General features: G+C 44.6%; 1 protein-coding gene across 5 annotated transcripts in view; it reads right to left on the minus strand.

Moving 5' to 3' along the window:
* Window positions 1-13,199, minus strand: part of EFHB (EF-hand domain family member B) — a 66,834-nt gene that overhangs the window by 28,215 nt on the left and 25,420 nt on the right. For all 5 annotated transcript variants that reach the window (XM_061425402.1, XM_061425408.1, XM_061425417.1 and 2 more), the window contains exon 6: window positions 7,749-7,878. In XM_061425402.1, the coding sequence (XP_061281386.1) occupies window positions 7,749-7,878 (130 nt within the window). The remainder of the gene's footprint in view (window positions 1-7,748; window positions 7,879-13,199) is intronic.

Genomic DNA, 13,199 nt, shown 5'->3' on the forward strand with positions numbered 1-13,199 from the left:
AGTTCCCGATGCTATACTGTAGGCCCTGTGTAGCACAGGGAGCTATACCCCATATCTTCTAATAACTTTCAATGGAAAAGAGTCTGAAAGAATGTATATTTTATATGTGCACATATTTATGTGTCACTGAGTCCCTTTGTTGAGTACCTGAGACTAAGATAACACTGTGAACCAACCATGCTTCAGCTGGGCTCCCCGGGGGCTCAGACGGTAAAGACTCTGCCAGCAGTGCCGGAGACCCCGGCTTGATCCCTGGGTCAGTAAGATCCCCTGGAGAAGGTCTGGCACCCCACTCCAGTACTCTTGCCTGGAGAATCCCATGGACTGAGGAGCCTGGCGGGCTACAAGTCCATGAAGTCGCAAAGAGTCGGACATGACTCAGCGATTTCACTTTCTTTCTTTCTATACTTCAATTAAAAATAAATGACACGAAAAAGAAGAAGGTAGAAACAAAAAAATGAGCTGTAAATGAATATGCTTAACTCCAAGCACAAGCTGGAATCAAGATTACCGGGAGAAATATCAATAACCTCAGATATGCAGATGACACCACCCTTATGGCAGAAGGCGAAGAAGAACTAAAGAGCCTCTTGATGAAAGTGAAAGAGGAGAGTGAAAAAACTGCCTTAAAATTCAACATTAAAAAAACTAAGATGATGACATCTGGTCCCATCACTTCATGGCAAATAGATGGGGAAACAATGGAAACAGTGAGAGACTTTATTTTCTTGGGCTATAAAATCACTGCAGATGGTGATTGCAGCCATGAAATTAAAAGACGCTTACTCCTTGCAAGAAAAGCTATGCCCAACCTAGACAGCATATTAAAAAGTAGAGACATTACTTTATAGACAAAGGTCCATATAGCCAAAGTTATCATTTTTCCAGTAGTCATGTATGGATATGAGAGTTGGACCATAAAGAAAGCTGAGCGCCAAAAAATTGATGCTTTTGAACTGTGGTGTTGGAGAAGACTCTTGTGGTGTTGGAGAAGTCCCTGGGACTGCACGGAGATCCAACCAGTCCATCCTAAAGGAAATCAGTCCTGAATATTCACTGGAAGGACTGATGCTGAAGCTGGAACTCCAATACTTTGCCCACCTGATGCGAAGAACTGACTCACTGAAAAGACCCTGATGCTGGGAAAGACTGAGGGCAGGAAGAGAAGGGGACAACAGAGGATGAGATGGTTGGATGGCATCACTGACTCAATGGACATGAGTTTGAGTAAACTCCGGGAGTTGGTGATGGACAGGGAGGCCTGGCATGCTGCAGTCCATGGGGTCGCAAAGAGTCAGACACGACTGAGGGACTGAACTAAAATGACTGAACTGATCTAGTCAAGTATTTAAATAATTTTTTCATGTTTCCCTTTATGTATGTTTTAACCACTTTAATAGTAATAAATTAATGAATGTTTGTTTTAGGAGCTCTTCTATATCCTAAAAAAAAAAAAAAAAAAAAAACACTGTCTCCTATGGTTTTTATAAAATATGGAAGCGCTTCCCTGGTGGTTCAGATGATATAAAAGGCCTGCCATGCAGGAGACCAGGGTTCGATCTGTGGCTCGGGAAGATCCTCTGGAGAAGGGAAAGGCTACCCAGGAAAGAGTTTCTTCTTTTTGTGCTTACCATTATTGCTTTGAATAATTCAAATAACAGAAACTCATATATTAAGTAATAAGGGAGTGGAAGAATGGGAATCCCAGTTTCAGGCCTGCAATCACAGAGTCAGCACCTACAGCCTCGGTGCAGTGGTAAGGGCAGCCTCTGGAGAGACACTGCTGGTTTCAGCCCTACCCCTGGCACCTCCCTGCGTGACCTCGGGCACAGGATTTAACTTCTCTGTACGTCAGTTTCTTCATCTATAAAATGGAAAGGCTAAAAATTATAGTACACCTACCTCCTGGAGTTGCTGGTAGGATCAAATTAATCATATATAAAGTACTTAGCACTTTGCCTCTATAACTGGGAGCTGCCATCACAGCTATCAGACAAGCAAGTGAGCGAGGCAGATTGGGTGTCTGGGGGAAGGCAAAGTGTATGCCCTCCGGGGCCTGCGGAACTTTGGAGGAGGGCAGTGTATTCTTTAAAGAGGGCAGAGAGGCTCGCAAACTCGGTACAAATGAACTTACTCACCAAACAGAAGTGGAGTCACAGATGGAGCTTGCGTGCTAGGTCGCTCCAGTCGTGTCTGACTCTCTGTGACCCCATGGACAGTAGCTCGCAGCCTCCTGTTTCAGTGGGATTCTCCAGGCACAAATATTGGAGTGGGTTGCCATGCCCTCCTCCAGGGGATCTTCCCCATCCAGGGATTGAACCCACATTTCTTATGTCTCCTGCATTTGTAGGCAGGTTCTATACCCACTCCAGCACTCTGGTCTGGAGAATTCCATGGACTGTATAGTCCACGGAGTCGGAAAGAGTCTGACACCACTGAGCGACTTTCATTTTCACTTTCTTCACCACTAGCGCCACCTGGGAAGCAGATGGAGGAAACAAACTGAACGTCACCAGGGGGAAAGTGGGGACTGACACACACACACCACCGCCTATAAACTGGGGACCGAGAAGGACCTGCCGTGCAGCACAGGGAGCTCTACTCAGCCCTCTCCAACGACCTATTAGGAAAGGATCTTAAACAAACAAGAATCTACGTGTGGGGGTATGTGTAAGGGACTCACTCTGCTGTACACCTGAAACTAACACAAGACTGTAAGTCGACAATACGCCACTAAAAATTAGTCAAAAAATTATAAACGCAAAAAAATGTTTTTTAAACAGAGGGCAGAGGGCAAAACAAATCCCCTCCCACCACTGAATGTATAGGAATGCAGGTCCAGTATATTCATTTCCTGGGGTTGCGAGAACAAATGACCACAAGCTTGTGGCTTAAAACAGTAGACACGTATGCTCTCACAGACCGAGAGGCCAGAAGTCTGAGATCGAGGTGACAGCGAGGCCACAGGCCCCCGAAGGCTCTGGGCAGAACCTATTCATCGCTTCCTGCAACACCTGGAGGCCACCAGCATTTTTTGACCTTCCTTGGCTTGACTCCACATCATTCCCGTCTCTTCCATCTTCACATCAGGTCCTCCTCCATATGTCTTCTCTTCTTCTGTCTTAAATTTCCCTCAGTTCAGTTCAGTCGCTCAGTCGTCTCTGACTCTTTGCAACCCTGTGAATCACAGCACACCAGGCCTCCCCGATTATCACCAACTCCTGGAGTCCAACCAAACTCATCTCCATCGAGTCGGTGATGCCATCCAGCCATCTCATCCTCTGTTGTCCCCTTCTCCTCCTGCCCCCAATCCCTCCCAGCATCAGAGTCTTTTCCAATGAGTCAACTCTTTGCATGAGGTGGCCAAAGTATTGGAGTTTCAGCTTTAGCATCAATCCTTCCAGTGAACACCAAGGACCGATCTCCCTTAGGATGGATCGCCTTTTGGATCTCCTTGCAGTTCAAGGGACTCTCAAGAGTCTTCTCCAACACCACAGTTCAAAAGCATCGATTCTTCGGCACTCAGCCTTCTTTACAGTCCAACTCTCATATCCATACATGACCACAGGAAAAACCATAGCCTTCACTAGACAGACGTTGGCAAAGTAATGTCTCTGCTTTTCAATGTGCTATCCAGGTTGGTCATAACTTTCCTTCCAAGGAGTGTCTTTTAATTTCATGGCTGCAGTCACCATCTGCAGTGATTTGGGAGTCCCAGAAAATAAAGTCTGACACTGTTTCCACTGTTTCCCCATCTATTTCCCATGAAGTGATGGGACCAGATGCCATGATCTTCGTTTTCTGAATGTCGAGCTTTAAGCCCACTTTTTCACTCTCCTCTTTCACTTTCATCAAGAGGCTCTTTAGTTCCTCTTCACTTGCTGCCATAAGGGTGGTGTCATCTGCATATCTGAGGTTTTTGATATTTCTCCTGGCAATCTTGATTCCAGCTTGTGTTTCTTCCAGCCCAGCATTTCCCATGATGTACTCTGCATATAAGTTAAATGAGCAGGGTGACAATATACAGCCTTGACGTACCTCTTTTCCTATTTGGAACCAGTCTGTTGGTCCGTCTCCAGTTCTAACTGTTGCTTCCTGACCTGCATACAGGTTTCTCAAGAGGCAGGTCAGGTGGTCTGGTATTCCCATCTCTTTCAGAATTTTCCACAGTTTATTGTGATCCACACAGTCAAAGGCTTTGGCATAGTCAATAAAGCAGAAATAGATGTTTTTCTGGAACTCTCTTGCTTTTTCCATGATCCAGCGGATGTTGGCAATTTGATGTCTGGTTCCTCTGCCTTTTCTAAAACCAGCTTGAACATCTGGAAGTTCATGGTTCACATATTGCTGAAGCCTGGCTAGGAAAATTTTGAGCATTACTTTACTAGCGTGTGAGATGACTGCAATTGTGCAGTAGTTTGAGCATTCTTTGGCATTGCCTTGCTTTGGGATTGGAATGAAAACTGACATTTTCCAGTCCTGTGGCCACTGCTGAATTTTCCAAAATTGCTGGCATATTGAGTGCAGCACTTTCACAGCATCATCTTTCAGGATTTGGAATAGCTCAACTGGAACTACATCACCTCCACTAGCTTTGTTCGTAGTGATGCTTTCTAAGGCCCACTTGTCTTTGCATTCCAGGATGTCTGGCTCTAGGTGAGTGATCACACCATCGTGATTATCTTGGTCATAAAGATCTTTTTAGTACAATTCTTCTGTGTATTCTTGCCACCTCTTCTTAATATCTTCTGCTTCTGTTAGGTCCATACTATTTCTGTCCTTTAACAAGCCCATCTTTGCATGAAATGTTCCCTTGGCATCTCTAATTTTCTTGAAGCGATCTCTAGTCTTTCCCATTCTGTTATTTTCCTCTATTTATTTGCACTGATCGCCGAGGAAGGCTTTCTTATCTCTCCTTGCTATTCTTTGGAACTCTGCATTCAGATGCTTATATCTTTCCTTTTCTCCTTTGCTTTTCACTTCTCTTCTTTTCACAGCTATTTGTAAGGCCTCCCCAGACAGCCATTTTGCTTTTTTGCATTTCTTTTCCATGGGGATGGTCTTGATCCCTGTCTCCTGTACAAGGTCAGGAACCTCCATCCATAGTTCATCAGGCACTCTATCTATCAGATCCAGGCCCTTAAATCTATTTCTCACTTCCACTGTATAATCATAAGGGATTTGATTTAGGCCATACCTGAATGGTCTAGTGGTTTTCCCTACTTTCTTCAATTTAAGTCTGAATTTGGCAATAAGGAGTTCATGATCTGAGCCACAGTCAGCTCCCTGTCTTGTTTTTGTTGACTGTATAGAGCTTCTCCATCTTTGGCTGCAACGAATATTATCAATCTGATTTTGGTATTGACCATATGGTGATGTCCATGTGTAGAGTCTTCTCTTGTGTTGTTGGAAGAGGGTGTTTGCTATGACCAGTGCATTCTCTTGGCAAAACTCCATTAGCCTTTGCCCTGCTTTATTCCATACTCCAAGGCCAAATTTGCCTGTTACTCCAGGTGTTTCTTGACTTCCTACTTTTGCATTCCAGTCCCCTATAATGAAAAGGACATCTTTTTTGGGTATTAGTTCTAAAAGGTCTTGTAGGTCTTCATAGAACCGTTCAACTTCAGCTTCTTCAGCATTACTGGTTGGGGCATAGGTTTGGATTACCGTGATATTGAATGGTTTGCCTTGGAAACAAGCAGAAATCATTCTGTCACTTTTGAGATTGCATCCAAGTACTGCATTTTGGACTCTATTGTTGACCATGATGGCTACTCCATTTCTTCTAAGGGATTCTTGCCCACAGTAGTAGATATAATTGTCATCTGAGTTAAATTCACCCATTCCAGTCCACGTTAGTTTGCTGATTCCTAGAATGTCAACGTTCACTCTTGCCATCTCCTGTCTGACCACTTCCAATTTGCCTTGATTCATGGACCTGACATTCCAGGTTCCTATGCAATATTGCTCTTTACAGCATTGGACTTTGCTTCTATCACCAGTCACATCCACAACTGGGTATTGTTTTTGCTTTGGCTCCATCCCTTCATTCTTTCTGGAGTTATTTCTCCACTGATCTCCAGTAGCATATTGGGCACCTACTGACCTGGGGAGTTCATCTTTCAGTGTCCTATCTTTTTGCCTTTTCATACTGTTCATGGGGTTCTCAAGGCAAGAATACTGAAGTGGTTTACCATTCCCTTCTCCAGTGGACCACATTTCTGTCAGATCTCTCCACCATGACCCGCCCATCTTGGGTGGCCCCACACAGCATGGCTTAGTTTCATTGAGTCAGACAAGGCTGTGGTCCGTATGATCAGACTGACTAGTTTTCTGTGATTGTGGTTTCAGTGTGTCTGCCCTCCGATGCCCTCTCGCAGCACTTACCGTCTTACTTGGGTTTCTCTTACCTTGGACGTGGGGTCTCCCCCAGCCTTTCCCTTATTAGGACACTTGCTACTGGGTGTTGGCCCCACCCAGATCATCCAGGGCTTCCCAGGCGGTGCTAGTGGTTAAGAACCTGCCTGCCAGTGCAGGAGACATGGGAGACCCGGGTTCCATTCCTGGGTGGGGAAGATCCCCTGGAGGAGGGCACAGCAACCCACTCCAATATTCTTGCCTGGAGAATCCCACAGACACAGGAGCCTGGAGGGCTGCAGTACGCAAAGAGTCAGACATGACTAAAGCAACTTAGCACACATGCACAGATCATCCAACATGATCTCAAGAGCTTTCACTGAATTGCATTTACAAGGACCCTTTTCCCATAGAAGATAACCGTCACAGGTTCTTGGAATTAGAACGTGGACATCTTTGAAGGCCACTATTTAACCCACTACACCAGCATTTTCAATCCTCTGATGTTTTTCAGCATAGTAGGAAATAGAGGATTTTACTTTGTTTGTTGCCTTAGATATAAAACAGGAAACGAAAAACTAAGGAAACTTATTTTAATATCTTAGGAAAGTAGTCAAGTGTAGAATGCAAGTGTAAACAGGTCGCAGTTTGTAAGAGTTAAGGCAGACGCTCAGGTGCCCACCTAACTACTAAAGGAAGCTGAAGGATAGATGACATGTCAATTACACGCTGTCCTTGTAGAGACAGTCTACCCGAAGTCCACGATCTTTAAGGAACGTAGTAGGGTGGGTCCCACAGATAAAAAAAAAATCATGTATGTCTTCTGATCTGCTAAAAGTGAAGTTGCTGAGTCATGTCTGACTCTTTGCGACCCCATAGACTGTAGCCTATCAGGCTCCTCCGTCCATGGGATTCTCCAGGCAAAAATACTGGAGTGGGTTGCCACTTCCTTCTCCAGGAGATCTTCCCAACCCAGGGATTGAACCTGGGTCTCCTGCATTGTAGGCAGATGCTTTACTGTCTGAGCCACCAGGGAAGTCCTCTTATCTGCTGAAAAGGCATGAAGTAACTTCAGAATCACACACAAGGAATTCCCTGCCTGTCCAGTGGTTAGAACTCTGTGCTTCCACAGCAAGAGGCCTGGGCTCGATCCCTGGTGGGGGAATAAGACCCTGCAAGCCACATGGTCAAAAACAGACAAACAAAAAACCAGTATCATGGTGATCTTGGGGGAACTGGATAGTTTAGAAGACATATCACTGTGTATCTTTTTATATTATTTTTATGTTTGAACCATGTCAATGCCTTACCCCTTAAAAAAACAAATTTAATTACTTTTTAAGTCTATATGCCATTTATCTAACACTTGTTCCAAGACACAACATACTTACATTTGTAGCTCATGAAGCCAGTGTAAAGTTTTTGCCATATTTCGTCCATCATTAAAATGTGGTGTTGGGATCCCATACAAGTTAAATCTATGAAAACTTGACGGGTCATACTTCCGATTCTTTGCTTCTCCTAAGACAAAAAAAGGGAAGACTTCTGACTTAAGCAACACAGCTTTATGCAAGAGGCACATGATGTTCTCAGTAACAAAGAATATGCCAGTGGGAGAAAGAGTGAAACCCTAACAGCGCGGGAAACTGTAACAGCGCAGGAACTCCCAACAGACGACAGAGGCACTCTCCCACGAGAGCTGGGAGACGGTGGAGCGAGAGTTCCTTGAGTAGATTCTCGGAAAGTAGAAAGATGATGTAGAGAACGACATACAAATGCAGAATTCAGGCCCATCGACGTTAAAGAGATTCTGAAGATCAGGGGAAGTGCTGCGGGGCGTTTGGCCGCCGAGATCTGAGAGGTCGCTCTCTTACTGTTCCCGCCCCCACTTCCCGCAGAGGGAGCCCCAGTCTTAGCCTGGACCACCGGGGAAGCCCCGAGAGGCTGGTATTTTAGAGTTGCTCTCACTAAGATTTGCATTACAACCCTCACATTTCATTATAATCACTTAATCGCAGAGGCATTTGAAGGGTGATTGAGGGCTGAGAACCCAGCAGGGAGGTCTTTAAGATCTAATACCGTATTTTTTTCAAGTATGATGTGGTGTTAGTTCTCTATTTATAGATAAGAAAGCAAGACTGAAACCAGAGGTGAGCTAGAAGGTTACTGGTCAGAGCAGCCTGGCAGGCCACAGTCCAGGGAGCTGCAAAGAGTCAGACACGGCTGAGCATGCATGCACACAAAAGCTTATGAAATGATAAGGAAAAAGCTATTCAGTCTCACTAGTGACCCAAATGATGGAAGCAAAATAGTACGCAGTCACAATTCGTCTCTCAGTTGAGCAGAAACTAAAGATTGGCAAAGCTCGTCACTGGGGAGGAGGCCGGGATGGGAGTCTCACACCCGGCGGCGCGGCGGGCGCGAGGGCGGGCTGGGCGCGATTCAGCGGGCGGCGGGCTCTGAGAGTCAGAGCTTCAGAAACCAGGGCTGAGTCTTAAAGAAGCGAACCGTGTTCACAAAGATAGATGAACAATACATTTCTATAACACTGAAAGATATAATATTGGTAACTGACCTGAAAAGACAAGCATAAACACATACACTCCTCTCTGAACGGCAAAGAAAAACATACGTCAAGCTATCGTCTGTGACTGGGGATTTTAGGAGATTTTCTTTGTATTTTATACATTTCTATGTAGCCTGGATTTTTTTTTTTTTTAATTTTTTGGCCACTCTGCGAGGCATGTGGGATCTTAGCCCCCTGAGATGGGATCAAACCCACACCCTTTGCAGTGGAAGCTCGGAATCTTAACCATTGGACTGCCAAGGAAGTCCCTATGCAGCTTGCATTTTATAAAAGAAAATACAACTTTAGTAATAATTTAAATTAGGTATACTTAAAGAGGTCGTCATTAATTGTGTCCTTGACACATCATTTTAAGTAAAAAAATTTAAATGCATACAGCAGCTTCCCCAAAAGACTGGAGATTACTATCACATTTAACTGAAGACAATAGCTCAGTGGATGGGCTTAGAAAGATGCTTGGTATATTAGGTGTGGTGACCTCTGGTTAATGAGATTTCAGGGTTACATTTATTTTTTCTCCCTTTTTCCATGATATTTACATTCAACAATTATTTTACATTTTATAATAAAAAATGAAACACTTTCATTCTCTGTAAAAACAGATATTTAAAGGATTGGACTCTATTTCTTTTCAAGAGGCTAGTGAAACTTTTATAAAAATCAAAAAATGAAAATAATTTCAGCCATGTTATAGTCCATGAGAGCTTTTCTAAATATAAAAAACACTGGATTGAGAGTTTGGGACCCGCAGATGCAAATTATATATTATATATATTATGGATGAACAACAAGGTCCTGCTGCACAGCACTGGGAAATATACTGAATTCCCTGTAATAAGACATAGTGGGAAAGAGCCAACGTGTGTATGGCTGAAGCACTTTGCTGCGCTCCACACACTAACACATCATAACTAAACAACACCTCAATTAAATGCATAATTAAATATTTTTAAAATCTATACTCAGTTTCATCCAACTGCTAAAGGTATTTTCAGTTCAGTCTCTCAGTCATCTCCGACTCTTTGCAACCCCACAAATCACAGCACGCCAGGCCTCCCTGTCCATCACCAACGCCCAGAGTCCACCCAAACTCATCTCCATCGAGTTGGTGTTGCCATCCAGCCATCTCATCCTCTGCCTTCCCCTTCTCCTCCTGCCCCCAATCCCTCCCAGCATCAGTCTTTTCCAATGAGTCAACTCTTTGCATGAAGTGGCCAAAGTACTGGAGTTTCAGCTTTAGCATCAGTCCTTTCAATGAACACCCAGGACTGATCTCCTTCAGGACGGATCTCCTTTTGGATCTCCTTGCAGTCCAAGAGACTCTCAAGAGTCTGCTCCAACATCACAGGTCAAAAGCATCAATTTTTCGGTGCTCAGCTTTCTTCACAGTTCAACTCTCACATCCATACATGACCACTGGAAAAACCATAGCCTTGACTAGACGGACAAAGTAATGTCTAATGGCAAAATAATGTCTCTGCTTTTCAATATGCTATCCAGGTTGGTCATAACGTTCCTTCCAAGGAGTATGTGTCTTTTAATTTCATGGCTACAGTCACCATCTGCAGTGATTTTGGAGCCCAGAAAAATAAAGTCTGACTCTGTTTCCACTGTTTCCCCATCTATTTCCCATGAAGTGATGGGACCGGATGCCATGGTCTTTATTTTCTGAATGTTGAGCTTTAAGCCAACTTTTTCACTCTTCTCTTTCACTTTCATCAAGAGGCTCTTTAGTTCCTCTTCACTTGCTGCCATAAGGGTGGTGTCATCTGCATCTCTGAGGTTTTTGACATTTCTCCCAGCAATCTTGATTCCAGCTTGTGTTTCTTCCAGCCCAGCGTTTCTCATGATGTACTCTGCATATAAGTTAAATAAGCAGGGTGACAATATACAGCCTTGATGTACTCCTTTTCCTATTTGGAACCAGTCTGTTGTTCCATGTCCATTTCTAACTGTTGCTTCCTGACCTGCATACAGGTTTCTCAAGAGGCAGATCAGGTGGTCTGGTATTCCCATCTCTTTCAGAATTTTTCCCAGTTTATTGTGATCCATACAGTCAAAGGCTTTGGCATAGTCAATAAAGCAGAAATAGATGTTTTTCTGGAACTCTCTTGCTTTTTCCATGATCCAGCGGATGTTGGCAATTTGATCTCTAGTTCCTCTGCCTTTTCTAAATCCAGGTTGAACATCTGGAAGTTTACGGGTCACATATTGCTGAAGCCTGGCTTGGAGAATTTTGAGCATTACTTTACTAGCATGTGAGATGAGTGCAATTGTGCGGTAGTTTGAGCATTCTTTGGCATTGCCTTTCTTTGGGATTGGCATGAAAACCGACCTTTTCCAGTCCTGTGGCCACTGCTGAGTTTTCCAAATTTGCTGGCATATTGAGTGCAGCACTTTCACAGCATCATCTTTCAGGATTTGGAATAGCTCAACTGGAATTCCATCACCTCCACTAGCTTTGTTCGTAGTGATGCTTTCTAAGGCCCACTTGACTTCACATTCCAGGATGTCTGGCTCTAGGTGAGTGATCACACCATCGTGATTATCTCGGTCATGAAGATCTTTTTTGTACAGTTCTTCTGTGTATTCCTGCCGTCTCTTCTTAATATCTTCTGCTTTTTAGATGTCTCCTAAAAGGTTGTCTCTATATATATTCATTGATACGGTTCTTTTTAAAACAGTTAAACGGCATTGCATTAGACAGTACTATCGATGCTAAACTTTTTCCAAAAAGCAATAAAATATTTTCACAATAAATAGAGGGAAGGAAGAATAAAGGCAAAAGACGAGAGGGAGGAAAAGGAGAGAGAACCGGGGAAGTGGGGGTGCAGCGGGCGGGAGAGAGGCCTTCCGAGGCCAGGAGCCGGGGCGGGGCGGGAGGGTGGAACCCGCCCAGGGCCCGGTCCAGAGCACAGTGAATATGGAGCCAACCCGGGGCCCGGGGTCCATGTAACGACCCGCAGAGACCAAGAGAAGCCTCGCGTGGAGCAGAGGGCCTGGGAGACAGCCCCAGCTGTAGAGGAGGTTCAAGAGGAAGAGGATCCAAGGGCCGTGGGGAGAAAAGTAAGACAGAGAGGGGGGCCCCTACCGCCCGGAAGAGCGAGTCTCGCTTCTAACTGAAGTTGACTTCGGGGAGCCGGCGTGAGGACCTCCACCCATGCAAAGGTCATGAGGAACGAGGCTCGACATACGCAAAGGCGGGATCGAGCCTCAGGAGTCCCCTGGAAATCCTCGAGCATCTACCCCCATAACCAGAGCCTGCCTACTTTACTACTTTGTGCTCTCACCTACACCTCTGACTTTACGGGGGGCTGTCCCCCACCACCTCTTTCGGAGAAGGAGTTAACTTAGAGCTCCAGTTAATAATAATTCCTGGGCGTGACAGGAGTGTTTCAACCTACAAACTCCGCTGAAGGTTCTCTAGCCTGCCTGACAGGCTTGTCTGGACACATGTGATTGCTCACAGCCTCCCAACCGTGAGAGGCACGAGATGCTTTAAACCTTCTAAAAACAGGTTCTTTAGAGAAGTTAGAAAACTATTAGTATAAGTATAGTGAGCTGATTAGAAATTGTATTGGTGAAGGGTTTTTCATTTGTTGAGCCAATGTTTACTGCCAAGTCTCCACATCCCCTGCCCTTATACACATTAATGAATATATAGAAGAAATAAGTATTAACCTTTGATATTAATCACGTTAGACCTTAGGCTAAGTAAATTCTTTCCTTAACTAAAACCCACTACACCCTCACCCTATAGGAATGTAACTTTATCTGGTACCTTCGGAAGGTGGAGTCTTTTTAAGAATAATCACCCCTGGAGAAATAAGTGTCCTGGTTGACTGATCGCTGTCACAAGGAGAGGGTCATAAATTGTCAGCAGGCCCCCTGGCCAGAAGATGATGTAACACCCCTAAGACCTCTGTATACATTTGTGTGAAGCACCTGACTTTGATAAAAGTCAGGACTGCTGACCCCACGTGACTTTTGCATAACATCTCAGTGTATAAAAGTAGACCATGGAAAATAAAGAATTGGGATCAGTTTCTTGAAATACTGGTCTCCCCATGTCACTCTCTCTCTCAAACTCTGGCCGAGTCTCCATCTGGAGCGCAGAACCCACCATGCTTACTTATTATGCCTGGGCTTCTAAGATCCGACTGGGGAGGCCTCAGTGTCTCCTCTCCTTCGGGAGAACGGAAGGACGCCTGCAGCCTACGTAAGTGGTGCAAGCTTCTTGTCTTGAAGTTTTATT

Source organism: Bos javanicus, chromosome 1, assembly GCF_032452875.1.
Source record: "Bos javanicus breed banteng chromosome 1, ARS-OSU_banteng_1.0, whole genome shotgun sequence".
Lineage (NCBI taxonomy): Eukaryota > Metazoa > Chordata > Mammalia > Artiodactyla > Bovidae > Bos > Bos javanicus.